The sequence below is a fragment of the Centruroides vittatus genome, unplaced genomic scaffold (assembly GCF_030686945.1).
Source record: "Centruroides vittatus isolate TY-2023 unplaced genomic scaffold, ASM3068694v2 contig_409, whole genome shotgun sequence".
NCBI lineage: Eukaryota > Metazoa > Arthropoda > Arachnida > Scorpiones > Buthidae > Centruroides > Centruroides vittatus.
Window position 1 is genome coordinate 697,628 of NW_027122221.1, and position 27,961 is coordinate 725,588.

The 27,961-nt window shown below is 37.5% G+C and overlaps 1 protein-coding gene across 1 annotated transcript in view; it reads left to right on the plus strand.

Moving 5' to 3' along the window:
• The first annotated feature begins 2,599 nt into the window (after window positions 1-2,599).
• The window catches only part of LOC136976608 (rifampicin phosphotransferase-like), a 36,912-nt gene continuing 11,550 nt past the window's right edge, over window positions 2,600-27,961 (plus strand). Inside the window, exons 1-24 of the mRNA XM_067271945.1 lie at window positions 2,600-2,731; window positions 8,826-9,016; window positions 9,351-9,607; window positions 11,258-11,311; window positions 11,757-11,867; window positions 12,269-12,381; window positions 13,389-13,444; window positions 13,575-13,627; window positions 13,829-13,956; window positions 14,073-14,211; window positions 15,028-15,086; window positions 15,156-15,283; window positions 15,356-15,459; window positions 15,556-15,594; window positions 15,660-15,787; window positions 16,236-16,306; window positions 17,191-17,255; window positions 17,535-17,682; window positions 18,178-18,295; window positions 18,372-18,466; window positions 19,408-19,479; window positions 20,969-21,075; window positions 21,959-22,031; window positions 26,202-26,306. Coding sequence (XP_067128046.1) covers window positions 2,635-2,731; window positions 8,826-9,016; window positions 9,351-9,607; window positions 11,258-11,311; window positions 11,757-11,867; window positions 12,269-12,381; window positions 13,389-13,444; window positions 13,575-13,627; window positions 13,829-13,956; window positions 14,073-14,211; window positions 15,028-15,086; window positions 15,156-15,283; window positions 15,356-15,459; window positions 15,556-15,594; window positions 15,660-15,787; window positions 16,236-16,306; window positions 17,191-17,255; window positions 17,535-17,682; window positions 18,178-18,295; window positions 18,372-18,466; window positions 19,408-19,479; window positions 20,969-21,075; window positions 21,959-22,031; window positions 26,202-26,306 — 2,511 coding nt within the window. The 5' untranslated portion in view covers window positions 2,600-2,634. The remainder of the gene's footprint in view (window positions 2,732-8,825; window positions 9,017-9,350; window positions 9,608-11,257; window positions 11,312-11,756; window positions 11,868-12,268; window positions 12,382-13,388; window positions 13,445-13,574; window positions 13,628-13,828; window positions 13,957-14,072; window positions 14,212-15,027; window positions 15,087-15,155; window positions 15,284-15,355; window positions 15,460-15,555; window positions 15,595-15,659; window positions 15,788-16,235; window positions 16,307-17,190; window positions 17,256-17,534; window positions 17,683-18,177; window positions 18,296-18,371; window positions 18,467-19,407; window positions 19,480-20,968; window positions 21,076-21,958; window positions 22,032-26,201; window positions 26,307-27,961) is intronic.

Sequence of the window (27,961 nt, forward strand, 5' to 3'; positions counted from 1 at the left end):
AAAAAATGGCCTTCAAGATTTTTACGTTTTTGGACTCGGGACGCGTTGAAACGTCGAGAAATGCGAAATAATTTCAGGTTTTTTTTCTGTACGTATGGATGTTATAGTGTTTGTGCATGATTTTGTTCACTCTGAAGTTTAATAACTCCCGTGCTTTTTGTCAAAAATTTCTTAAATTTTGCAGGGAGGTTTTGGTTATTAGGGGGATTGATGCTGTTAAATTTTGGTGGTTGAAGGTCGAGGGGTGGTGAGATATAAATGGGTCAGGTGTCGTATCTCGAGAGGGAACGGACTTAATACTTTACCAGTTATTAGCATTTACAAATAAATAAATAAATAAATAAAACTCATTCCTATCCTCAAAATTAGGCATTTTGCCATTTCATAATATTTAATTACATGAAAAGTTTATAAATAAAACATCGTAACAGATGGCGCCACATGCAGTTTTAAATGTTGCCGGAAAAGTTAAACAACTCGTTTTTGTATTATTAAAAATAAGGAATACGATTTAAAAACAGTAAATAAACATCGGTTTTTAAGCGTTCATTAGCATTTTCCCCGAAAGTTTGAAATTTAAAAATTAATTTTATATTTAATAAGGAATTAGACAAATTAATTTTAAAATACTAATTTTGTGATTTTCTGTAGAAAACTGACCTTTATTTAGGTGTTAGACACGCGAAGAAAACCCCGAAAACTTCACTGGGCCAGTTCATTGGTGAGGCACGAACCCGTGACTATGTTCGGGGGTTTTCACTACATTGTAACTGGGAAAAATAACCATTGTAGAATGCCACTCGGTTTTTCGCGAGATCTGGCAACTACAGTCGTGTATAAACACCTTTTTTATACGGGCAAGTCTAAGTTGTGGGAAGAAGGAAGCTACACGACAATGACCTAATATACAATATACAATACGAGTATAGGAGAAGGTGGTATTATGGAACCCTATTTTCATTCATTACAGTAAATTGTAAACAAGGTATCATAACTACGCCCACATTTTTTGTGCGGAAAGTACTGGTAACTATCAAACTAAATGTTCCAAATTGGATTTTTCGCTAGTATAACTATAAGCATGGTTTTTGAAGGCTTCTGTAAGAAAAGTCAGAAAGTCGTTTTTGGGAAGCTGGATGGTAATATGGAACCCCATTGTATGTTTTCCAAAAACAATATGCCTTAATGTATTCAAAAACAAATAGAAAAGTACAAAAATGTTAATTAATTACAAAATCATTAACTCCAATGTATTTTATCGAAAAAATGCTTTAATAATAGAAAAATATGACCTCCATCAACAATACATATTCCAGAAGCTCTTTTTCGATATTCTCGGAAAGAATTGTCTTTCTACCTAGTGTCTTTTTCACAAATTGCTCCGGACGAACGTCTGCTTGCAAAGAGGAGTTCGCGAAGTAGTTTTTGGCACCTCATAAAATTTTGCAGCTTTCTTCGGCTCCCATTTTCTTGTCCCTTACCATACTCACTGTCTCTGCCCTTATCTCCTGGCTCTATGTTTGTCTCCTCGAGTTTTTCTTTGGCTCGTTCAGCTGGGCCCTAAGCGTGTGAAAATTAAAATAAAATCAATTTAAGTGTTCTTTTATGATTTTTTACCTATCCAGAACAGTTTTTTAAAACCAAAAATAACTTCAGAATTTAGCTAGATCTACTTATCTATACTTTTAGATATCTATTTCTAATTTTTTCATTCGTCTACCACATACTAAAACTATTCTGTGGTTTTAACTTGTGGGTATTACGAACCCCAGAGGAGTCGGGTTCCATATTAAAAACGCCAATGGGATCCGTATTTCGCGCATCTTAATTTCTGTCAACATCAAACTTTAAAAACGTGAACATCAGACAGATTAACACGTACCCCCTGGGCCTATAGAACGGGACACACGCACCAGTTAATAATTAAATTCGCTTACCATTCAAAAATTTGGAATGGCGAAAAACACAAATGTCCCGTTTCACCGAGCTCAACCGCATAACTGAAATGGGAGGCGTCCTCCCCTTGCTGCGGATGTCTGCCTAGTGCAGCACAGCCGCAATTTGCTAGAGTTCGAATCTATTATCAGTCCGAAATGGAGGAGTTCCATAATACCACCTTCTCTACTAAACTGTAAACAACTGAGTCGCGAACACGTGCTACAGAGGCACTGAACTTATTCGGGATGAGCCTCGCTGACGACTTCGTATCACGCGACATTCTTCTGGCGCTTCTTTAAGCTTCTTTAATGAGCGTCGTCGATCGAACCATCGAAGGGGGAACGAAAGAATGTCAACGCGAGGGAATTCGCGACAATCGCATCCAGTAGTGGATTCAGAAATCTTTAGAGGAGGTTCAGAAAGGAAACAATATGGGTTAGAAAGTTTTTTACGCACTTTTACTCTGAAAAAACACCCAAAATGGGCGCGATGAACCCGGTCGACGCTGTTCCTTCTCGCTTAAACTCCCGAGAAATTCGACGTTCGATCGGGTTTACCTCCGTAAAGTGCATTTAATTATCGAAGGGTCGAAAGTTGTTATCGCGCGATGACGAAGGACGCGCGATAGAGGTAGATTGATTACGTCACCGTCGCTATTTATTTAGGAACGGCGCAACGAAGATCGCTCAGAAAAGAATGGAAACGGTTTTGGCTGTGGTGGCGCTAATAGCGATCTATTCTGTACATCGTCTCTTCTCGCGGGACGGGGCAGACGAGAAGTCAACTCGTACAGGTATCGTCACTTCCTCCCTTACGTTATCGTTTATAAAGTAACTCTCAGCCGGAAAACTTCCGGAATTACGTACAAATTGCGAAAATTGATAACGCCCCTCTATTTCCGATCCTCACCGGAACTCAAACAATTCGTAAAGAAGGATAGAAGTCACGCCGGGATGTAGAAACATTGTAAGTGTGCGGAAATGGCGCCACAAAGCGGCGAGACATAATTAAAGAAAATGACGCCATTAAAACGACCTTTACCGTTTGATAGGAAAAATGAAGCCAGGATTCGAGATAAAACAAAAATCATTTTCCGGGGCGTTCTACTCGATAACATTGTATTTTTTTATCGGGCAAAAAATTGGGTTTCGCCACCGGAAGTCGCGCGGGAGCTCCGTAAAGATGCGGAATTAACGCATTTAAGCCGATTAAAACTATTTTGACTTTAATATCGACGAGAATTAAATGGTTTGAGAATGAAAAATTGTTTACGTAGGACGAAATCTCGAATGTATCGCGTTTAGTAACGGATAACGGGTTCGAATCGGCACGTTATCCGAATTAAACCTTGAGTTCATTCGTTATGTCGAGATTGAATATCGATTCGACCTCGACATAACGAATAAACACCCAGAAAAACACTTTCTATCGCTCGATCCTTCCTTATATATCAATACATTTCCATCGTTTCGGTCTATAACTTTACGCTAATTCCGGCGAACGGGTATCCGAACGGATCCAGAATTTAATTACTTTTCGAAGATAAAAGCGAGGATTTTGAAGAATAATTTAGAAAATTGATTAGCAAATTACATTTCGTTCGCGTTATATGCGGGTTTCTCCGTCGTTTTCTATTTCCGTTTTTTAAAAAATAGATATTTTTATAATCGACAAACACAGAAGACAATGGTTTTTATCGATGATTGTGAAAGTCGCGATTAAATTATCGGGCATTATTATTACTGTTTCTATTATAAATAGAAATGACGATTTTATTTTTCGAAGCAACCGAAAACTAATTCTTTATCTTATTCGTTATCTTTCGAAATTTGCTCCCTGTCTTGATACCAGACTACGATTTTTCGCATTTATTTTTTACTCGGACAAAGGAATATTCTCGTAATCTCAATAGTTAAACGAATAAAAAATTAAAATCGACAAGAAAAAATATGTTTCAATTAATTGTAAATACGGTGTAATCTGAGCCGTTCTCTACGCCATATTCTAAAGTAGAGTTAATGTGTCGTGTTGCCGATTGCTGGCGCTAGAATCGCTTTGCGGCGAAAAGTTGGTTTATCCGCTTGTTTAGTAGGTAGTTTTCGAGCATTCTACTGTGTCAAGAAAAATCTTATTCGTAATTATATTTTTAAATTTTATATCACGTATAAAGAAAGAAAAAGTATATTTGGTTTTTAGAAAAATTTAACAAGATAATAATTTAAAAGTACAGATGAGGATGTGAATAAATAGAAAATAATTTTATTTTCGATTTAATTTATCCGAGTTTTAAATAGAGATTTGTTTAAAACTGTGAATGAAAGCTTCGTACGTAATATTCTGTGTATAATATATCTGTTTAATAAATTGGTAGTGGTAAAATAAGTAAATAAATTTTCATTTTATTTTATTACATATGTATGAGAATATAATTAGGAAAACCATAGCTTATCTTCCGATACGTTTAAATAGCCATAGAAATTTAATCTAGATAAAAACAAACTATTTTTAAGAATAATTTATTAACTTTAACACTACATAAAGTGTGCTATACAATTTTACTCGATTCATTATGGTGAGAAATAGTATTTGGAATGAAATTGTTTTGTATTTTTGACACGAGAAATTACATTTCTTATAACACTCACATATTTTGGTAATTTATATAATATTCTGCACTATCGAAGTAAAATATGAATGAAAATTTATTGACGGCCTATTACACCTGTCCTTTGTTTATATAGGCCTAAATTATTAGTAACATATCTTTATTTTAGACTCCGTGTCATCACTAATCACTATCACCGTCAATATCTAATAATACCGTCCGAACTCTCGCCATCCTACATTTACCTATTTTTTTTAATATTTGTCAACCCCTAACTCATCATCCTCTAATTACCTAACATTATGTGTCTGTAAATATGTCGAATATGTTGTCTAAATAGTTGGAATTTCTGTTATTTAGACAACATATCTAACGTAACTGTAATTCAATTTGTTCACGTCCTCACGAAGTATAACGTTTTCTGTACGCTGTTTCAGTCACGTCAAGCACGAATTGACAACTCAAGTTTTGCGACTCCCCGCTCCGCTTATTCGCCGAAATTACTTTTTATACTACATTTTTCTGTTACCTAATAAATACATAGATTAATGCTTATAATCAAGGAGTTTTATTAAAAGGTGGCATAAAATGTTTAGAGTAAGAGTTTGAACTTGTTAATTCACGATAATGAACGTCCATTAATGACCGAATGAATAAAACCACACGTCAAGTATAGTGTAGTTATTAACACGTAGCGATGTAACGGACGTGTGCGAGTCATGTATTCACTTTTATGAAACACAACATAGTTACAAATGACAAGGTGCGAGTTGTTAGATGTTTGTAGAGGGAGATATCAACGAAGTTGTTGAGTCAAGGATTGGATTGAGGAGTTTGGAAGGATTTTTTTAATAGGAGATTGACTCATATTGAAATGTGAGAAACGTCAAGTATATCAGAAAACTCCACATGTTTAACCCATCGTTCAAACGCAAACAATATCAACGTTCAGTGTAGTTGGTGTCGTATTTGTTCCCACATATTTTTACGAGTGTCGTGAAAGACCCCGAATTAAAAATCATAAAAATAGAAATGAAATATTTAATAAGTGTAAAAAGTTTCGAAGTATTTTAAAAGATCATTAAATTTTAATTGTTAATAATTAAATTTAATTTTTCATTTTTCTAAGGAGTAAAAGGTTCTACAGATTTACACTGGAATTATGTTTGTAAACGTGTTTTGTTATCGAAACGAATTTTATCAAACTAAACAGTTATAAAAACACGAGATAATATCTTATAATTAAGATAATAAATATACAGCTCAACTCTTTCAAATCAATGTTTATCATGTCTGATGGGTTAAATACTTTGAAAATAAAACTTGGTTCACACGATCCGGATGCTCTTTTCACCCCGAAGGCGCCTGTCGCGGGTTCGGCCTACTATGGGATCGGTCGGGTCCGACGTATCGTTCGTCCACCAAAAAATTCCAAAACTGACATTTTATAAAATATATTTAAGACGTAAAAAGAGAGAATATTCCGTATAAACGGGAAGTTGTAGAAGGTTGTTTTTTGTTATTTATTAACAAAAGGGCAAGAGAAGGGAAGAATAATAATAATTAAAAAATAATAGCAAGGAAGCTTGTTTGAATTTCGAAATCGCACCGTAAACGCTTCCTCTATCACGTTTGACATTTATATTTATAAACGTAACAAGGATTATTTTTGTTTAATTTAGCCATATAAACAAACTATCGAATTAAATAAACTTTTATAAATGAATGTAAAGTAGTATTAAAGGAGATTCAATATAATAGACTGAACGAATTAAAAACTGAAATTAAGCAATTTGTCAATCGTGAAATCTCCTAATTTTTCTTTTTTCTTCTTTAAGCTTCTTATTTGAGAATTATAAACACTAGTATACTGTATATAAAACACTGAACTTAGAACATCTGTGCGTGTAAACGGTCGCTTTCAATTCGAGTTTAAAGCAATAACTGCAGGCGTAAACAGAAATATATGAGAATGGAATAATGAAGTTGGCATTATTCTCTCTGACCAGAAGGCCCACCAGTGGCCGAGTGGACGAAATCACCGAACACTGGTCGCACGTGGGGTTATCCGGACCACCAACGAGCTAGACACGTGGAGTTTTCCGGGTTTCTTCGTGCGTTTAACACCTAAGGGCCAGTTTTCTTTAGAAAGTCCTCTAGGAGTCATTGGCAGAACGTCCTTGCGCCGCACTATCTTATCTCACCAAACCAGAGGCGTAGTAGTAAATTCAAAAGTGTCAGGGCGCTAACCGGAGCCCCGAGTTTGAATCGTCGTTGTCTAAGGAAGCGCCACTGTCTACGGAATTTTGTACGGGCAAAGCGCAATGTTGTTGCGCAATAACTGCGAAACGGCTTAAGCGTGGCCTATATATTGGTATATAGCGCAGAAAAAAACTGCAAGAAGTAATTTTCCAGCTTTTTGGCCGAGGTACATTGTCTAAATGTTTACAAACTACAATGGCTTCACTCTGCTTTAAAAATAGTACCGAAGCACCACCTTGTCAGACTTCGCGCTGCACTAAACCCCAACTATTTAGTATGGAACAAAACCTGTGAGTACCTTTGACTTAAGAAAAGTGTTAAAAAAGGTCTTATTTACCGAGCAAATACTTTAGTTTAAAGGTTTTATAGTTTATAAAAAAAGAAACAAATTAATCCAATATTTACGATTTCTAGTTAAAAATATCTTTTTAAAATAAGAGTAAGTAAACTAGAATATTTCTGTGACGTCAGATAAATTGTCGATTGCTTAACACATCCAAATATCTATGTTATCGTACACAAATCACAGAATTAATGTTTGAGACCTTTTTAAATAAAATGTCGCAATTAATGTCTTCTTGGTGGTCGAGGCCACTCCGAGGGATCCGACATCGAATTTTTATGGACGATCAGTGCCGGATTTGTCGGGTTTCGTCCCTCACCACTTTGTTGCCCCACTAGCGAACCTGGCAGAACGGATTAATTAGATAAGACAACACATTATTTGGGCGATCTGCCAAGAGGTTATATCTTCCGAGGAAACTTTCTGTAGAAAACTGACCCTTATGTAGGGGTTAGACACATTTTCATTCATTAAGTTTATTTAACGGGGTTAGACACACGAAGGAAATTTGGAAAACTCCACGCGCCAGTCCGTTGTTCGGTGGTTTTATAAACTAGGCCACTCGTAGGTCTTTTGGTCAGAGCGAATAATGGCAACTTTATACCATTCTCGTAGATGGGCCTACGTTGATTGACTTAAACTCGAATTGAAAACAATACTTTACACGCAAAGGTATACTAACCTCGTAATTATAACAACGTAATGAAAGAAAAGCGTGCATCGGATCTAAATCTTCGGACTTTGAACTGTTTATTTAAGTAATATATACTTTAAATAAAAGCGAAAACAAACCATGTTTATTTTAACTTCCAAATTTGAAATACAAATAGAGACGTGAGGAGGCTACGTCTCTATTTGTATTTCAAATTGAAAATTAACAAAGGGGATCTTTGCTACTTATTTTCGTAAATAAATAAATGAGGAAAAATAAATACAGCAGCAAGATTTCAATGTCTTAATTCTCGTAAATATACAATATCCAAGAGTTTATTTTTCATAATGGTACAAAGGCGTAAAACCAGTGAAACTGGTAGTTAGTCGAGGAGAAATCCCCTTGTCAAACTGCCCAAGTGTGGTGTTGCTTTGCCTGTCAACCAAATCCAGGGGTAAATGTAGACTATTATATCCTAATTTGGACCCTTCAATCTCTAGTTACGTTAAGGATTCTATGCAGAAACGATTTATCGCTGGTCTGTATTTATCAGTTTTAATGCTGAGGAATGTTGCAACGAAGTTAATATAGCGACTAATAAATCATTTTATCGGAAATATTTAATCTGTCGAATTAATTTTAGAAAATAAATAGATAAATAGGAACGATTTCCTATGTAATTATAAATATTTTTCATTTCTTAAATCAGAGATCAAGATCGTTTATTATAATTTTTAATCTTTCCATCCCGCATGTACAGTACTGACGAGGAACGTTTTTAAATACTTGTCAAATACCGGCCACCTCGTGAAAAATACAGATGATTGGTAAGAACTGTGGCTCAAAATTTCTGAAGATGGTGGCGTATGAAAACATAATGTAGAGTTGCTAGATATATAGAGTACCGTATTCCTTTGAGTTAGCCATTCGCCATCTTTAGTCCAGTTATTAGTAAACTACGATAATTTTATTATCCTACGAATACTGTATTCTGTATAATAATATTTTATTTGCTTCGTTTGCAGGTTTGGTCTTCGCTGCGAAACACGCGTTGGCATTCTTATACATAAAATTGCTGAGACTAATCGGTAAGGACAGGAAGGGCAAAGAGGACGTTTATGGAGAAGTTAAAAACGACTGTGTGTCGCTAGGAGTGTTGTCTCATTCTAGAGAATGGGAATATGAATTACCTCGTCCCGACCATCCATCTTCTCAGGTAGGTCATAATTAGGTGGTAATTCTACGAAGCGCTTCGATCCCTTCTCGGTTTGGACCATGGTCATAATGGTGGCGACAGAGGAATCTGACGTATCCTAATCAAAACACTTACTTCTCACTATTTCGTTCCGAGAAATAGGTGTTTTGGCCGCACCTATTACGAACCTGGGAGAAAGAGTAACGAGAGTCAAAACACATTTGGGAAATATTTGAGAACTTTAACTGGACTCAAACAAGTCGAATTGTAGTTGTTCAAATGTTTTTCGTACTTTTTGTCCAAACATAATCCGAGAAAAATGAATGAATTTGTCATTTTTATATATTTTTAAAAGAGAAGCGACGAGATCGCCTTCCATGGTGTCAATTCGAAGGGAGCGTGTCTTGTGACGTATCTGATTCGAAGAGTGGACGATTTTGCCGACGTTTGGTTGTACCTGAAACTAGAAGACGGTCGATGTTACTCCCTGTTGCGTCAACCCATCACCGCCAATTACGTCGGCACGGAGCATTGTTTCGCTGCTCACGGACTATCCATCAGGTGTCTGAGTCCCATGCGTCGCTGGAGAATTGTCTTCAATGGACTCCTCAAGTAAGCATTTTTTAAAAAACTATTGGCGCGTGTATAGAAACGTCACAAGCGGGAAGCAGCTGCACCCCTTTTCCGAGTTAGCCGGGTTGTAAAAAATATGTAAGGTCGACTGTCTCCTTTCTGCACTCCCTTCTAAAGATTTCTGGATCCTCTATTGGTCATACATAAAATTTATATTTCGGATCGATTTTCCTGTTATCTTGCCGACTAATAGAGAAGTAACGGATAAGCGCATAACTATTTATCCGTGGCGGGTACATTCGAAGACTTCTCATCGCCCCGCAACACGGTTTCGTTACTATGACAGAAAACTCACTGTTCTTTCTTTCTCTACGAAGCATATTTGAATATCGAAAGGTGATTCTGAATTATCTTCAAGAAAAATCAACAAATGGACTATTTTACTTTGTTATACAGCATCCAAACCATTCTTACACGCTCGTGCTCGAGTTTGCTCCTCCTCGTTCTCTATCGGAAGAATCGCTCGATGGAATATCGATGGCGAACCAAGGACCGATATCCACTGATCGAGACGCAAAGATAACGACTAGCGTCGATAAAGTGTGACTTTGTATCCCGTATAAACGCCACAAAGATAACTAGAAAATAGATCACGCATCATTACCCGGCATTATCATTTTAGTAAACGTTCTTTCTTTGCTTCAACAAACAACCGATAAAGTTCGGTATTTGTCAGGATACTATAAATGAATAAGTTTACTTTAGAATCAACTATTATAGTGTCTTTAATAAAAACGAAAGAAACCTGTGTTATTTGGACTCGATGCATATATCCAATCCATCCAATACATAAACAAGAAAATTCGAATTTCGGGAAATAGTGATAAGTAATTGCTGTTTTATAGTTACAAATAAAAATAACACTTAAGATCAACTTTCTTCAGTCTTTTGAAAAAATAAGGTGTGCATGTATACAAATATAGGCTACCATAAAATATTGTTTATAGAAGATGACCGCCATTAAATAATGCTTCGGATACAGGTCTAGTTGTTTCAGGAAACAGCAAACTCCTTTCAGTGTTGAATCCATTTAGATTTTTTTTTGTTTTTGCTCTTTTCGCCCTTGGGACACTAAGGGAGGTCTCATACACATCGTGGGTTCGGCCAGGTGCATAATGGAGGTGGCTAGATTGCGAGGGACAGCAAGTAACATAAACGGGACAGATCGCTGGTGAAAAATTCCAAAATTTCTGCGCCGAGTTCCAATAGACATCCCGACAATGAGACTCGGTGTAGCACCATTCTAAGTTTAATCCTTCCACCCCGGGAGACCCGAGAACGAATCTGCTCGGGACAAAAAGTTTAGGAGTTTTACGGGGTGGTCCATCCCGGATACGTCGTCTCTCACCATCTGGCAGCCCATTGTTGCTATGCCAAACTCACGTTGGGTTTGATTAAAGGGCCCTGCCTACAGGCAGAAAGAATTAAAAAACAGATATCTGTGCATTACGAAAGCAGAACGAAATCTCTTTTGCATGTCAATTTAATAATTTACTATTCGTTTGAATATTTGGAAATACCTTCAATGTTTGATACGATGGCGAAACTGGAGGAATAAAAATTTTATTTCCATAATTACTTTACTCTTAAATTCTTCGTCTTATAAAATATTCACTTTTATATTGACAGGACTGTACCTGCTACGGATCCTCCGACCGTAACCCACGTGAAATTCCAGTTTACGTAAGTATTCGTTTTCATTTTCACGCAACCTTAACCAATTAACCGAAGTTCCTTCTCCCACCGTTTCGTTTGAAAATAGAAAAAAAATCACGCGTGAAATTCCAATGTCTTTAATCTAAATCAGTGATTTTCAAAGTCCAGAATGTCACGGATTACTCGACACGCAATTATATACCGGCTGCCCAACTGGTATACTAAAGTCTTACACCAGTTAGGTAGCCGGGTTTTAAAAACACTTGGAAATCACTGGTTTAATGTTCTTCGTTTCGTCCAACGCTCGAACCATGACCGGTACAACTGCGATCAAATTGTTGTGTTCGTAATTTTCTTCCCGTACGAAGAAAGTTCGGTTCCTACCCTAACGGTTCGTACTTAGACGATTGGATAAAAGAAAGAAAATCAAATGGAATTTGAATTTTTAACGAGGAAATGACGTATTTGACAGATGGAATGCCACCAGCACCGTTTACGACTTATTTTACGACACTCCCGTCGATCTAGTTGCTTCGGCCATGGCCGCGGAAAAGTGGAAAAGTAATCTTCCCGACGTAGAAAAGTAAGTACTTTTAATTTCCAATTAATAACTACTTATTCAAACGCGTAATTTTCAATTAACTCAATTACTCCCACGTGTTTATTTTGTTTGTAATTCACCGCCGAATTTCAAAAATAGAAAGGTACTGTACGTACCGATTAAAGGTAATTCGGAAGACGGTCACGGAGGAAAAATCGGCGTTACGTTACCAGAAAGCCAATAACAAATTCGCACTTCGATGAGGCGAATTTAATTAGTTTTATTTTGAAATTTTTCTTTTCCTCTTAACCACAAAATTAAAACCAGCATCAAAATGCCTTAATAAATTAAAACCGAGAATTTAAATTTCGGTCTTTTTGAAGGATATAAAATCAATTATTTGGAGATTTTATAAACAATCGACAGTTTATATTTATTGGTAGACTGAAGACGATGTTAAATAAATACGAGCAATGCGGATGTTTAATGGGAACCGTCACCGTGGATGGTAAAGAAGAGGAGCTGCATCTGTGGGGAACCAGAAGCAGAAGTTACGGTAATTCGCCTTGTAGTCTCTCGTCAATGGCTGCGTTGTCTGGTAAAGCGGCTTTACACAGATAAAGAAATTGTTTGTACTGTATTAAAGTCGCCCCACCAGGCAACGCGCCCAATTTCTTCTATCGGCTTCTTTCTCAGTTTTCTCTTCCGGATGACTCGTGACTATCAAAAATTTTCGCGGGTGGTTTTATATGGATCCCTCGGGCCTGTCTTTTACTAGGCCCGGTTGTTGACGTTAGAAGTCGTGCTAGGTTTGCAAAAGAAAGGTCCACTCGATGCCTGCGAGAACAGAAAAAATTTAACTAGTTTCGAATTCGGCTGGCTACTCTACCGACCAGCAGAAGTAGCGTAATCGAAATAACTGCTCTACTTTAACCAGTAGAATAAGGAAGAGCAAACACAGCACTCTATCAGTACTCCAGATCGGCCAGAATTCTCGATAAAAAGTGATTATTTAACATTATTTATTGATAGCTTAATCGACTCGTATTGTTTTTGTCACCCCTAATTAGCGGAGAATTAAAATGCAAGAAGCAGTTTTGATTTGTTTCGTTCTTAATTGAAGAAATGCTTTCATTGTATAGCAAATATCAGCCATTGCTACGAGGGCAGTCAGTGGCGAGGGACGACCACTGGCGAAACATTCCAGGAGGATCCCCACCCGAATTCGATTCCGGGTTTCTCAGATAAACGGGAGGTAGGATGGGTCCGTTACCGCCTCGGCTATCTCACCGCGGTATTATTATATGAGAACATTTATTAAATAAGTTTATGCCACACGACTCAAGACTCAACAATTTCGCGTTGCATTTTGCATAATTCAAAACTAGTTATTCTGGACAGAAAGTAGAAATTCGTTTATAGGTCAGGATTTTTTCCTATAGAAACTGAACCTACCTAAACATCAAATTTATGCCCATCGTTAGGACTTGTTCAGTCGGTTCTTAAGCAAATTTTGTCTGTCTTTCGGCGGTTATCTAACGTAAGATTTATTGGATTTTACAGGGACTCTACGAACTCAACCCTCTTATCATCATTTGCATCTCGTCGGAATGGGGAAGGTAAGCGTTTCGATTTAATCTATCTCTTCGAGATACGAAAGATGATGGATATGCGCTCTTATCTGGCAAAAAGAGGAGAAACTACAAATGCCTCCTAGCTTTATTAAATGTGGATATTTGTACTTTGCAGACGGGCGAGACCGTCAGCATTGGCGCTCTGAACGTCCCCGAAGTGATTTCGGAGTGAGTATTTTTTGTTTTCATTTTAAATCCTTACCACACTGCGGGCAACGATATGGCCTTATTCGTGCCATCGTGGGTTCGCCGCGTATACAACGGGGACGGCCGGATGTCGAAGAATGGAATCAGACATATTCGGAGCGAGTTTCGGTTGTAAATTTCCTAGAGTGATTAGTAAATTTCAAGTTATTTCATTTTGGACAGTTTCAAGTATGGATTCGTCACGACGGGCAACGGATTTCTCTACCCGATCGACGTTTCCGACGTCAGTTTGAGTCGACTCTATCTGGACGGACTCCCTCCCACTGTCAAAGTGGCACGAATACGATCCCGTAAGTAATTTCTGTCCCATAATTTCTTCCTCGTAACAATAAGGGAGAGACAGCCGAGAATTCTCTTATAAGTAAACTCTTCGGAATGATTAATGTAAATGACGGTGGTCTTTCAGGCAAGAGATGGTGGAAGATGAACATCGACGGGATGGACGCTAAGACAAGTATCGGGACGACCTTCTTTTCCGAATTGCAATTGTCTTCGGCCAGACTGAACGACAAGCGAGCACGCAGCGTCTGTGTCTTCTATCACAAGTAAGTTCCGTTTCCGAAAGTTTTCCATTGGCTAAAAACTCGACGATGATGTAATTTACCGATAAGCTATGTTCGAGAGTTCCTCTTTCTCGAGAAATTCTGGAGACAAAGAATTTGCATGAATTAAAACTTGAAATACTATATTCGTGATTTAAATCGGTCGAATACCTGTCTTAATGCGACTTACTCCTAATATATTTCCAGGAATCCCAAACGGGGTCGTACGAGGCTCAGAGGTAGAGCAGGCTCCTTTAGCCTTTTGCTGGGCTGCAATTTGAATAAACTGTAGACCTATAAATTCCCACTGTCGCCGGTCCGTCCGTCTGTTTTCCCTTAATCTCGAAAACGGAGTTAGACGAATGAAGAGACCAGATATGGAAACCCAGGGGCGAGAGGACCCGATTAAATATATAATAACTTCCGATACGAACGGAATGTCATATTATTTCGATTCAAAAATTTTCCCGTGAAAAACGTTAGACGACCGGCACGACTCTATTGTTAAAAGAAAGCACGACGTATAGGGGCGAGGCGCTACTAAATTGAGGTGGAGAGGATATAGTTTAAATTAAATGATTTAAAAATATGATTAAAAGTTGCAGCCCGACATTGCGACGATCGTTCGTTTAGAGAAGTGTTAATTTACCAAAAAGTATTTAAATTCCTTCCCCCTTACAGTTTAATACCGCTCCTTTCTTCCGAGCTCGAAAGACTACGAAGATTTTTCGTATTAATTATCTTCTCGTCATCTCATAATTGGACTACGAATTCGGGTTGGAAATACTAAAAATAGATTATTTTTTAACGAAATTTTAGATTAAGACCAGAAACGATAAGAGAGAGACACGTGCCTCGTTTCATCCCTCGGATCAAAGGTAATCCTTTGATTTTATCCCGAATTTACACGTAAAGACGAATTAATCGGTTATAAAATTTTCCCGCAGATAACGAAGAAGTGGGAGCCATTTTGGTGACGTCGTTGCAAAATTCGACCACGAATCGATCGTCGATCCTGGGTGGAAAAGGAAGTTCTCTGGTCGATTTACACCAAATTTCCGATATCGAAAAAAGCGTAATGTTTATTTTCCTAAATGCTAGGCGTAAATATTTTTATTAATTTGCGAAAATTTAAATAATTTTTCAGTTTTACGTACCGAAAGGAATTGTAGTAACTTTCAACGCCTATCGAGAGTTAATCGGAAACGAAGAATTACTTCTTCGCATTTCCCGATTGGAAGATGCCGCTTGGTAATTTGCCAACGACTATTTTACATTGTTCCGTAAAAAATAACGTTTTATCTAAGAAAAATCACCTTTAAAGGTCGTCTCGTTGCTTTTTTGCAGGGGTAAAACCGGCGAAGACGTCAAAGAAATTTGCTCGCAGTCAGTCTGAAATTCTTACTTTCGAAATTACGTTTCCTCGTGAACTGAAAAGAATTTCGTTTCAGAACTGTCGAATACCTGAAAGAATATTCTTTACCCGCGTCCTTGGCTCGGGTTCTCCACGACAAGTTCGTCCAAGTCTTCGGAACAGAATATACGTCGCTCCCCTTTGCCGTCAGATCTTCGGCCCAGGGTTGGAATCTTTTTTGTTACGTAATAATGAATATTCGGAAAATTTCCGTACGGTCGATTTATTCCTTTAGTAAAATTCTTGTTCGGTTTTATATCGAAGCTATCGAGGAAAATACAAGAAACGCGCGTAAAACAATTAATTTCCGGTGCCTTATTAATTTTTAAAATTTCATTTAAAAAAGGTATAATAGAACCATTTTCGTACTGCAAATTTTAAGAATCCTGTTGCCATACTTTTCGTCGGGTTTGACTAAGAGCGCGACGAGGTAGGCGGGTGGTGAGGGACGAGATCCCATACGTTTGGATGGAACTAAGCGAGAGAATTTCCGAGTCGGCTCGAAGTGTAATCCGGGTGTTAATTCTTTTATCGGCAACGAAGAATATTTTATTTTGCCCACTTTTTAATAAATATAAATGTGTTGTAATTAGGGAAATATTTTCGTTCCCAGGAGAAGATTCCGAAGATTTATCGGCCGCGGGGCAAATGGAAACGTTTCTCAACGTAACCGGAATCCGAGAGGTAAATGAAGATCTTTGCGTAGAGAATGAAATGTTTTATTTTAGAATTTAATTCTTTAGAAAGCGATGCGTGTGTTCGATTACCAATTGCTGTCTTACTGTAACTCGCGATGTGTAGAGGTTTTCGTTTCGTTTCGAAAAGTTTATCGAGGCTGACGTTTTTCGTTACGTCTATTTTCCACCACGATTCATCCATCACTTTTTATACGCTTTCCTTTCTGGTCTTTCTCGATTTATTTCTTGCGCGTGCCATCAATGGCCGTGTGGATAAATTCACCGAACATCGGTGCCTAACCGCAGAGATGGCCGTCTGGAGTTTTCGGGATTGTTTTTTACGTGTTTAGCGCCTAAATAGACCGGATTCCCGCAGAAAATTCTGGAAGGTCGACCATTGTCTTCTCTCGTCGATTCAATGATCTCTAATGTAGTTTCCATTCTATGTTTTTGGCAAAATTCTTGTTGCCGTTGTTGCATCGAATCTGCAACGGCGGCGAAATTTTCGGATAATTCTTTGACACGCGTGCAAAATAACCTTTAAAATTAGAGAATCTCCGAACGGCAGCCACTTTTTACGTTCTGTCGGTGGCCGTTGTTCTCTTTTTGCCACATCGATATTCCACTAAACTCCATTCGGCCCCGTGTTAACCGGCGTTGTTTTATCCAATTATTTTTCTCATCTTGGCTTAATTCCACCCGTAAATGTTTCTTACGGTTACTTTAATCTCTTCGTTGTCATTCGCAGAAACATTAAGAGTAAAAGAAACGGTGGCAAAATCTGTCAGAAAATGTATCAGTTTAAAATTGGTATAACAAAGTACTGAAATAATTTATTAACGACGGCAGATGTGACTGTTATTATAAATAATTAAATATTTCATATTTCAGATTCACAAAGCCATTATGAGGTGCTGGGCATCGCAGTTTTCGCACATCGCCGTTCAATATAAAAGGTACAATTTGATGTTTGATTTATATTCTGCCGGATAAGTGCTCTTTTTTGAATTACGATTAGAACCATTCTGTCTATATCCATTTAAGACCATAGTTACCGTAGTACTGTCGAGTTGACGAGTCAGCCGCCATATTTAGCCCTTCTTATTCTTTCTCGATTAGTCTTTAGTTTAAATTCCTATTTTATTTATTTATGCACTCAATATTTCCAAGTATTTATAAGAATGTATGCGATTTCGATTAATTTTAAATTAAAAGTAATGTTTTTAACACTTTAGGATAAATGGCCAGGCAATAAATACTCCGATGGCTGTAATAATACAAGAAATGGTGAAGGCCGACGTTGCCGGTGTAATGTTTACGTGCGATCCGGTCACCTCGAATCCTAATTATTTGACTATTTCTGCAAATTACGGACTAGGAGAAGTGGGTATAGTAACTGCTCTTCGATTACCGATTCGAATCGTTATTTTAAAATCGCTTACACCGTATACAATGATATATGTTTTATCCTGCGAGCATCGTGGCTTTCTCCTCGAGATCATTCTTGCCATTTAGTTGTTATAGTTAAGTAGGTTAATCGAGTCGATTTCCTCTCGAGACTGTTTCTATAAACTTTATACAAGCCGAAGAGTGTGATGTATTAAATCTAAGCTGTCGGATGGGCTGGTTAGTGCTGTCTGGACGAGGTCGCGAGATGTCAGACTGCCGCTCGGGGTTCTAGGACCTACTATCCGCAATAATTTCCGATGAGCGGGACCGGTAATTTCGTTCGGATATATCGCTTCATTCTGGATTTTGCTAAACATACGATATACGCGACGAAAGCCACGTCAGTGCCCACAGAAGCTTATTGAGCTAGAGAATAAATAATATAATGTAAATTGCTTTATCGATTCGTATAATATATATTCTATTCAGTCTGTTGTATCGGGTTCGTCGGAAGCTGATACGATAACTCTGTGGCGAAATCACGAGAATCGACTTAGTATTTATTCTTCGAATGTTGGATCGAAGAAAACTAAAGTTGTTTCAAAGGGTAATTACATATTTATCTTTTATTCGTTTTCAATTATGATTGTGCTGGAAATCTCACGTGTATTTTAAAAAAATAGAATCCGGAGGAATAGAAGAAGTCAATAATTTGGAAGAAAATAAATTATGTTTGAACGACGAACAAGTACTTCGACTGGGAAAAATTGGAATTTTGGTAAAGTAATTATACAATTAAAATAATTAAATCCGATAATTTCACAATTACTGGGTTTAATTCTATATTAATGACCGGAGATAAGGCAGTATGTAATATTGACAATGGACGTGTTAATAAATCGGAAAATAATTTCATAAAGGATTAAGTACTTATAAGCGTTTGAGGTGGAATAAGAAATAAAGATACTTTCCGTCTTAGTTAATTAGGATACCCGAGTGTGAGCGCGTACACTCTCGCGCATTACACGCCTCTAAAAGTTCTGACGGATGATTTTATTATCCCGCATACTTGTGATCTATCGGCAGAAACCGATCACTCGCACGAAGCCTCGAGTGTTTGGTTTGGTACGATGGGATAAGACAACATAAAACGTGGGGGTGAAACGCTAAGGGGATGCCTCCCGGAAGACTTTCCACGAGAAACTGGTCCCTATTTAGGTGTTAGAAACCCGGAAGACTCACGCGGCTAGTCCATCGGAGAGACGTGAACCAGTGATCGGCCGATGGTGATTTCACGAGTAATTTCAGTGAATTTCAGAGATTTCACCTCTAAACGCGAGTGATTTCAAGAAACTTTAGAAAAAAACTGGGATACCGACTTTCCTATTACCAAAAGTCCTGCTTATAAGTTTAATTTATCCAAATATACAATTTTTGTATTAATAAGAGTACAAATACCATATTAACACGGAGAAATAAGGTTTGTCGCTGTTTATACATTTACTGTGTATAAATTTATGCACAAATTCTTTATTATTCGCGATTTTAAATCGTAATCATTTTGTGAATGATAAATTGATATTTCGATTATTTCGATATTTCAAAGCTTTTAAAATGTATTAAAAAGTTTTGGCTATTTTATATAAAACATTTCGTGAAATAACGTAGAATTAAAAATAAATTTCGAAATATTCATAAACATTCGATTTTTTTTTTCAGATCGAAGAATACTTTGGAAGTTTAAGAGATATTGAATGGGCCATTTATGGAAATGATATTTATCTTTTACAGGTGACTATGACGCCAATAATAATACAATCTAACCTAATATTCTAAAGAAACACTAAATAAATGGCTTCTATAGAAATGTATCGTCATCCAAATATTTCCAACCAGCTTTATTGTTTCGTAGCTCTTATTTTATTATCGGTAAGTTACGGCAATTTCCAGCGAGGCGCTCCGGAGTAACGGGTGTTGTCAGACAGAAAATTCGGGTGACAAATAGAATAGCCACCGAGTCCATTTTCGCGGTGACGAACGAATAGGATAAGAATGTTTAGAGGACGTCACAAATGCAGCAACTATTGAATTGTGTATTCTGGAAAAGAGACGTAATAGCGATACGTTGCAGAAATACCTGTAGTGTAAACCAGCCTCTAAGCGATCTTAGATGCAGCAAATATATCAAAATGTGTGCCAAGTCGCTTATAATAAAGTATTTTTATTGTTATAAGTTAAAATGTTTGCATTCTACTATTAATTTAAGAAGGAATTGTTTTTAGTTTAAGGAGAGTCGACGGCCGAAACTCGTAATGAAATAACAGCAAGAAATAAAAACTCCGATTGGAAATCTTTAAGCAGAGATATATTTCTACAGAATTCGTTTATTTGGAGTTCTTTAAATATTACATAGAATTTAGCGTGTCGTTTAATTAACACCCATTTTTAAAGCGCTATAACCGTTTTAAAATAACTGTCCGATTATTACTATTTTAAGAGAGGAAGAGGGACTGAATTTGGTTCTTCAAAATTACTTTAAAATGACGTTTGAGATATAAAAATACGACAGCTTTTTTAAATTAAATTTTCGAGACGTCTTTCCCACGCTAATCACGCGCTCTACCAGGTCCACAATGGCGAGGGATGGGGATTTCACACGTCGGGCTTACGAAAATTTATCGGGGTGTTCCGCTTGCCCGGATTCAATCTTGAATTTCCTACAGCGGTCGGCAACCTTTCTCACCTCACGGACCACTAAATTCGGAATTTAGTGGTCCGTGAGGTGACCACCATCACGAATTTTTTTAAACGATACAAAATCTTAGAATAATGATTGTAAAAATTCGATTTTACTATATTAATACGAAACTCGCGTGTTTAATTATAAATTAATGCCAGCCTAAAGTTCATTGCCGCCTGTTTGAAATAAGTTTATGGATTCTTAGCGCTTTCCACCGAGGACGGCCACGGCACTCGCAATACTGTTTATTGTTCATTATTTGTCGATAACAGTCGCTTCGTATTTGGTTTTAGATCGGAATAAAAGCCCCAATGAGTGAAAAAAAGCAACTAAGCACTTTGCATTTCTTTCGTAATCCTTCGCGTAACCTTCGGTTAATCGTGTCCAAATTTCTCTGCGGACCACCGGTTGCCGACTGCCGTCCTAGAGCTACAAATAGTTGCGGCCACCCGGTCGTCAACTATTTGTAGGTGTAGAATGTTTATTACGCACGTCTCGTCTTAAGAGATTATTTACAGTATTTTTATATTTTATGCACAGACTCGACCGATTACGTCTGTCGATAAAGAAAACGATTATTCGATCAGACGAGAGTTAGAAGGACCTTGGAAAAGCGAATGCGAATATATAACTAAAGCCAATTTAGGGTAAGAAATCTTTTCACTTTGTAACAAGTTAATTCAATTCTACTCAATTTTTCTCAATTTGCTAAATTTGTATAAGAACACAAATATTGAAGGAAATTATCGTTTAAATTCGGAGATAATTTTTATCTAAAATTAAGTAATAAACATTAAGAATCGTTTGAAAATATAAGACTTTAGAATTTGGAAATGGTTTTTCCGGATTTTTAAAAAACATACTTTTGCCCGTAAGCACTAAGAGGGTCTTTATTCGTGTCCAGTCGGTCAGACTTCGAGACGAGTGAATGCTTCGGGGCAGGTCTAATCTACGGATGGAAATTGGACAGGATCTAGCCAGTTCTTCGGAGCGGAAGGCACGTTCCATACAGCTTTGGTCATATAATTAGATTGTAGTTGTGTGTGGGAAGAGATCACCCGAAATTGAAGCGTGAAAAGGTCCGTACAAATTGCCATTCGTAGATCCGAAGAGCGACTCCACCGAAAGCGGCACTCCATCGAACTGCCACAGAAAGTTCCAAAAATCGCGAGTAGTTACCTCGTATATGTCGGGCGGATGGCAAAGACGACAAAAGTGTCAGTATGTCACTTTGGGGATTCGTCTTCGAGTCCGAATCGGGAACTGAAATTTTTCGTGGATGAATTATCCCAGACATATTTTTCTTGTACCTCACCACGAAGACCTGGCCGATCCGACGGTGACTACGAGGAACGAAAAATCCTCTTATTGCTCGTAGAGCGGCAAAAGTAATAAGTCGCGATCGATTTCGGGCCGTTCGCGCAGCAAAACAATCGAGTTTATTGGTATATTTATTCAATAAATTAATATTAGTTTTTAGTAAACATTTACTTTACTGTATCTAATTAAAAAATATCTATTTTTTTATAGAGAAGTATTTCCCGGCGCTATAACACCTCTTACATTTAGCATAATTATAAAAGTCTTCGACACTTCGGGTCAGGTAAGCAAATGATAATTTTTATTACGTTTAGGAATTGTTATACCTTGTTAAGCTTAATGTCTTTTTTGGCACTTTATACTTTACGGGAACAAAAATCTTTCTTTACGTTCATCGCGCACGAACCTTGGGAGCCAGGTAATTGCCTCCCACATATTTGAGACAGGCAACTTACGAAAAGCCTAAAGTTCCGCGCATCAGAACCTCAAAATGTTTTTGGATTCGAGTTTAACTCGAACAGAGGCGCGCGCTCTACTTTTCAAAATTTCGGCAATTCGCCCATCACAGTTACTTAGTTAAATTATGGGACCTAAACAATGCGAGACAGAGCTCAAAACCGAGAAGAGAATGACAAGTAACTTTAAAATCGCTTACTAAAATCACGAGAAAAGCTTGTTTTGGTTATCGAAATTTTCTGTAAGATTATATGTACAATTGTTCGATGATTTTGTATTCAATACACGGTAGAATTCCCGCGCTCTAAAGCGTATTAGTTGAAATACACCTATGAAAATTAACTTATTATAATCAGAGTTTCGATTATAGTTATCCTCTTCGAGTAAATAAGCGTTTGAAATCAGTCTTTCCACGCTATCGTATTCAACGTATGACTGATAACACGCGATGTTTATTGTTTTAAGCAGTGCTTCTAAGTAGTTCGGTAGTTTATATTCAGTTGTATATCCAGTTGTTTACATTAATAGCACTTTTTTGGCTTTTTCCATTTTCCAATGAGCTGGCCACGCCGAGTTTTCCGGGTTTTAACTCTTAAATAGGGACCAGTTTTACAGAAAAGTTCTCTCGGCGGGTACAGATCTCTCACGTGTTGCATTGCCTTATTCTATCAATTCGGTATTGCCGGCACTGACGTCATGTATGACAAATAGATAAATTATAAAAATAAAAACTAATAAGTTTCTAAGTTATACATTTTTTAATCGTTTTAAGATGCGAATAAAATTAGAATTTCCATTAACTGTGGTGTAATTTATTTACTCCGCTTAATTTTAACAATATAGACAAGTTCCTAAATGATCATAATAAGCGGATTCTGCCGTATCAACAGGTTAAAATTCTGTTTAAAATGCTTAAAAAAATGAAAGTTCGATACGAAAACTGTTGAATTGCGTAGTAGTTTAATACCAAGAATATTTGAGAAATTGACCGCGATGCTGCAAAATTACTATGACAATCACACTGGAGTATTCCGGAAGGCTAGATGGCCGAGACGATAAAGGCGCCAACCCGCCATTTTAGGCAACCGAAGTGTGAATCGAGAACGGAAACTAAAGTGTACTAAAGAACAGCGATTAAAGTAATACGAACTATTGCGCCGGATTGCCGATGGCCGAAGTGGTTAAGATGGTAAATACCTAACGTGACCATTTATTTTTTGACTCAAAACGGGACATTGGTTTATTTAGGTTAATTAACAGGTAGTCAATAAAAAACTTTTTTAAAGTTATTTATTCAGAAAAAGTCAGTTAGTTTAAAAGTTACGAATTAAAAAATATATATACCCGAAACGTTTAGTTATATTTATATTTATCAGAGGAACAAATTTGCTTTAATATAGCTGGTGATGATTTTAAGTAAGAATGAAACTCTTGGCGCGTTTTTTTTATATTCACCTTAATTATCAACATCGCCTTTAGAACTGAAATTTGTAACTGGGTCTTCTCAGATGGCCACAATTTGTTCATCATAGAAAATACTCTTTCTACTGGAGCATTTGTAGCGGGCAAACATAAAATATATTCAATTAAAATAGAAAAGTTTTCATGCCGAAGATTGTTGGCTCGAAAGTGTTTGAATACTTCCACACAACGAGTTTCCGTGGAAACATTTAGATTATTCCATTCGGTTACTTTCTGCGATGTAATGTAGTTACAAATTAACGAAAATTCGTCAAAAACTTCTGCATCTTTATTACAGTCAATATATTCCTTTTCAATTAATACATCCAGAGATTTTTGAACGTCTTCCCATGCGGGGACCTTTTTTAAATCTGCCCAATAAAATATCTCCATTTCTTTGGTAAGAAAGCAAGTCCACTGCTCCAGATATTCACGGCTTGTTTGATAAAATTCTGTAGCCGCCCTTTTCACAAACTCTTCATCTATGTCAGTAACATTATCTTTCGATTTCACTATTAATTGACGGACCATAAATGGAAGAAACTGATTGGTCCGTTTCTGAGTCAAATTGTCTTTTAGTTGATTGATTTCTTTTGCAGCTTCAATTGCCGATACAGTCTGACCTTCCAGTTTCAATACAGCTTGATGAAAACTTGCTGACAGAGCGTGTAAAAAATAAAGCCACAATTCGGATGTGGGATCTTCAAAAAAGTTTTTTAGTAACAGGGGACATTTTTCAATACTCAAAAAGTAGTTTTTTAATGGCTGATACATTTTTAAAACCCTTTCCAAGGCAGGCATAAGAGCAAGCCATCTAGTTTTGCTATAGCCGAGCATTTGTTGATATTCCGTTTCAGTTTCGGCGCAAAACTCCTTTAGAGCTTCAACTCGAATCGTGTAAATATAAAAAAATGAATATATCTTCACAATAATGCTTTCGTAATCTAAGGGTAGCCTGTCTGCAGCAGATTTTATTGCATTGTGAATTACGTGGGCTCCACATCCAATACCTATCAATGGCTTTTTCGGTGATGATTGCAATTTCGTTAACACATTGTTAGTTCCTCGCCTAGCCGCACCTCCGGAATTGACGTTGGCATTGTCTCCGCAAAATGCCACGACTTTTGCTGTCAAATTATTATCTGTCAACACTTGATTTAAATAATCGACAATGATGTCAGAAGTCTTACCTGGTTGGTCTTGGAGATCTAAAATTTTTACTTGCGCACCTACGTGAGGTTGAAAAAAGCGCACTAGAATAGGGTATATTTTCTTGTTACCGTGGTTTGAAGCGTCGTTTAGTATTGTAATACAATTGGACTTATCAAGATCATCTTTTAATTCTTTCATTGCTGTAGGCGTCAAAACATTTACTACAATAGCTTCTGATTTCGTACGCGCGCATGTAAATTTGGGATCAAAACATGATTGAATTAATTTCGACGCACAATCATTAGAGCGAAAACTGTGGTTTTCTTGTATCGTGTGATAAGCCCAGACGCCTTCTGCCGCGGCGATATCCAAATCCTTTAAAGTTGGTGCGTCCGATTTCTTGAAAAAGGTTAACATCGAAGAACTCGAAGCGGCGGTACGATCGGCATTTTTATGTTTTACAGACTTTAAATGCTGTTCAATATCACTGGCACCACCATGGGAAACGCTAAATTCTGTACGACACTTTTCACATCTGACATCTGAGGGAGTATTTATTTGCTTGATAAACGGATATTTTGCTTGTAAGTTAACATTGAACGTACACTTGCGTTTCGGCATTTTAACTTATGATTCCAAAACAAAAGAAGTTTAAGTTATTTACTAGGTACACTAGCATCAAACAAGAACAAAACAAATATCGAAAAGTGGGCGAACGAAAAATCTGCCAAACAATAGTCAACAAAGCGCGAGCTTCGCCACTCTCGGCTATCGTCGCGTCAACCGACGACGCGGTTTGCTCTCGCACACCGATCGCGTCCGGCCGCCGGCGCGACTACTCAAATTTTCGCGCGGTGTCAGAAAACGGGACAATTTTGCGTCCCAGAGTTCATTTCGGGGACACCGGGACTCGTAACTCTAAAAAGGGACAGTCCCGTTCAAAACGGGACGTCTGGTCACGTTGTAAATACCACTCCGGAGAGTGTAGAATCGAATGTTGGCGAGAAACCTCAGAAATATTTTATGGGAAGTCTGTCCCGAAATCTCGGGCGATATCTTTCACCACACAACGGCGGTAGGGGAAACCTCTTACTACCCACAGGACGGAAAGAGCCAAAAGTGAAAAAAAGTTTAGCAGACAGAACTCATTTAATACGAATGTAAGTGCATTTTACCAGTGTTTTTCGGCTTTCGATCCGCATTTACTTTCGTATTAAATCGGTTTTTAATTAAAACGGATGGCGTAAAACCGAAATTCGGTAGTTAAATAGTTGTTCATTTTTCATTTACTCCCTTTTGAAATATCACGTACTGTAATCTATACATACAAGTTAATTTCAGTTATTCTAACATCAACTATTTATGTATTTTTGCATTTCTGTAGAGAAGAATGCAGAGAAGAGGAAGATTAGAAGAAGGAGCATTTTGCCCTTATTTCCTACGTGGCATGATGATTACTAACGGTCACATGGTATTTAATTTAATAGACGTAGGTATAAGGAATGAAATTATTATCATTATTAGTAAACAGTAATCTGAATATAGTATATAGTTTAATATTTATATTTTGTTCTAATCGAAAGACTAAAAGTAATTATATCTTAACACCTCACTTAACGCTTAGGATACGTTCCTAGAATACGTCTCCATAATTTTAAATTTTAGATAAAGGGTCGGAGTTTAGTCTTACGGAATCTTGGCTTCTCGATGGAGCAATCGACAGTCAATCGCTTTTTCTTCCTTCGATCACGAAGGAGTTATCGATAGCGGGATATCATTTACATAATCCGGAACACTCTCTATTATTGTTTTGTAATTAGAATGATCGTTGAGATAATACTGTTGGAGAAGTTGCAGGAAGTTTTATGTCATCTTGAGAATCGGAAATTGTAGCTCGTCTGGAAGCATAGCTCTGACAGTAGTCGAAATTCTTTATTCCTTAAAACAATTAGCACGGAATTACAACAATACCCGAATTATCGTAGCCAAAGAAGCCAGTTTGAAAAAAAAATTAAGAGTGCAAGTTGTCCATTCCAGGAACTTACTGCTTTATTGAGTATTAGCAAAAGCACGCTATAACGAAACAGCATTAATGTTAAGCGGGGTTTTACCGTTTTAATTAAATCTGAAGTTAGATTTTAGTACCTCTTTTATCAATAGCGATTTTATTTCGATCGTACGGGAAAATACACTCGTAGACGTTAGGACGTGTAGGATGGGTAGGAGGTAGGACGTGCGATGTAACCTCATATAATTCTTTCATTTAAATAAACTGTTGTTTTGGAAGAAAAACTCCGAGGCAAGTCTCTCGTTGCCTTTCTCCAACGGTCATACGAGGAAAAAAAGAGTTAAAATCCCTCACATACGTATTTTGAGTTAGTTTTTCGCCCCAAAAGACTGATTTGTGTCATATCTTCTAAGATAGATGTCAAACACCACGAAGGGAATTGGTATTCGTCGATGACGGGCATTATTCCGTGAACGAAACGATGCCCGTCATCAACGAACATCGACTTCTTTATCACGGCACGACACCATCTGGATCCCGTGGCACGAAACTCTTGTCGTTACAAGCTTCGCAAGTTACAAATTACAAGTAAAATGTCTCGAATGAAAAGTTTTGTAACAAGTTACAAGCTAAGTTCTTTATAAGAAACTAGTCTTAAGCAAGTTTGATTGCATAAAGTTACTTAAAATCAGTAACAAGCTGCAAGTACTCGCTACAAATAGCTTGTAAGTATTTTTTTTTAACTCTTTCTGCCCTGTGGGCACTAAGAGGGCCTCTTTTAGTAGGCCCATTATGGATGCGGCCAGGCCCACAACGGGGTGACCGGGTGGTGAGGGACGGGGCCCGACATATCCGAACGGACCACCCTCGAAAAATTCCTGGGGATTTTTCGACCCGTTCGGATTCGATCCCGGGTCCCCCAGAGCAGTAGGCTGCCACCATGACCGCTCGGCCATCCGGCCGCAGCTTGTAAGTATTAGTTTGTTACTTGTAATTTATATGCCACAGGGTCCCGGTGAATATAGAAATCGATTTATTCTTAAGAAATAGTTATTTTATTATTTCTTCGTTATTTCTGTTATCACGTAATATGTTATGCGCTAATAGAAATTACGAAAATGCGTGATAAATCGGGC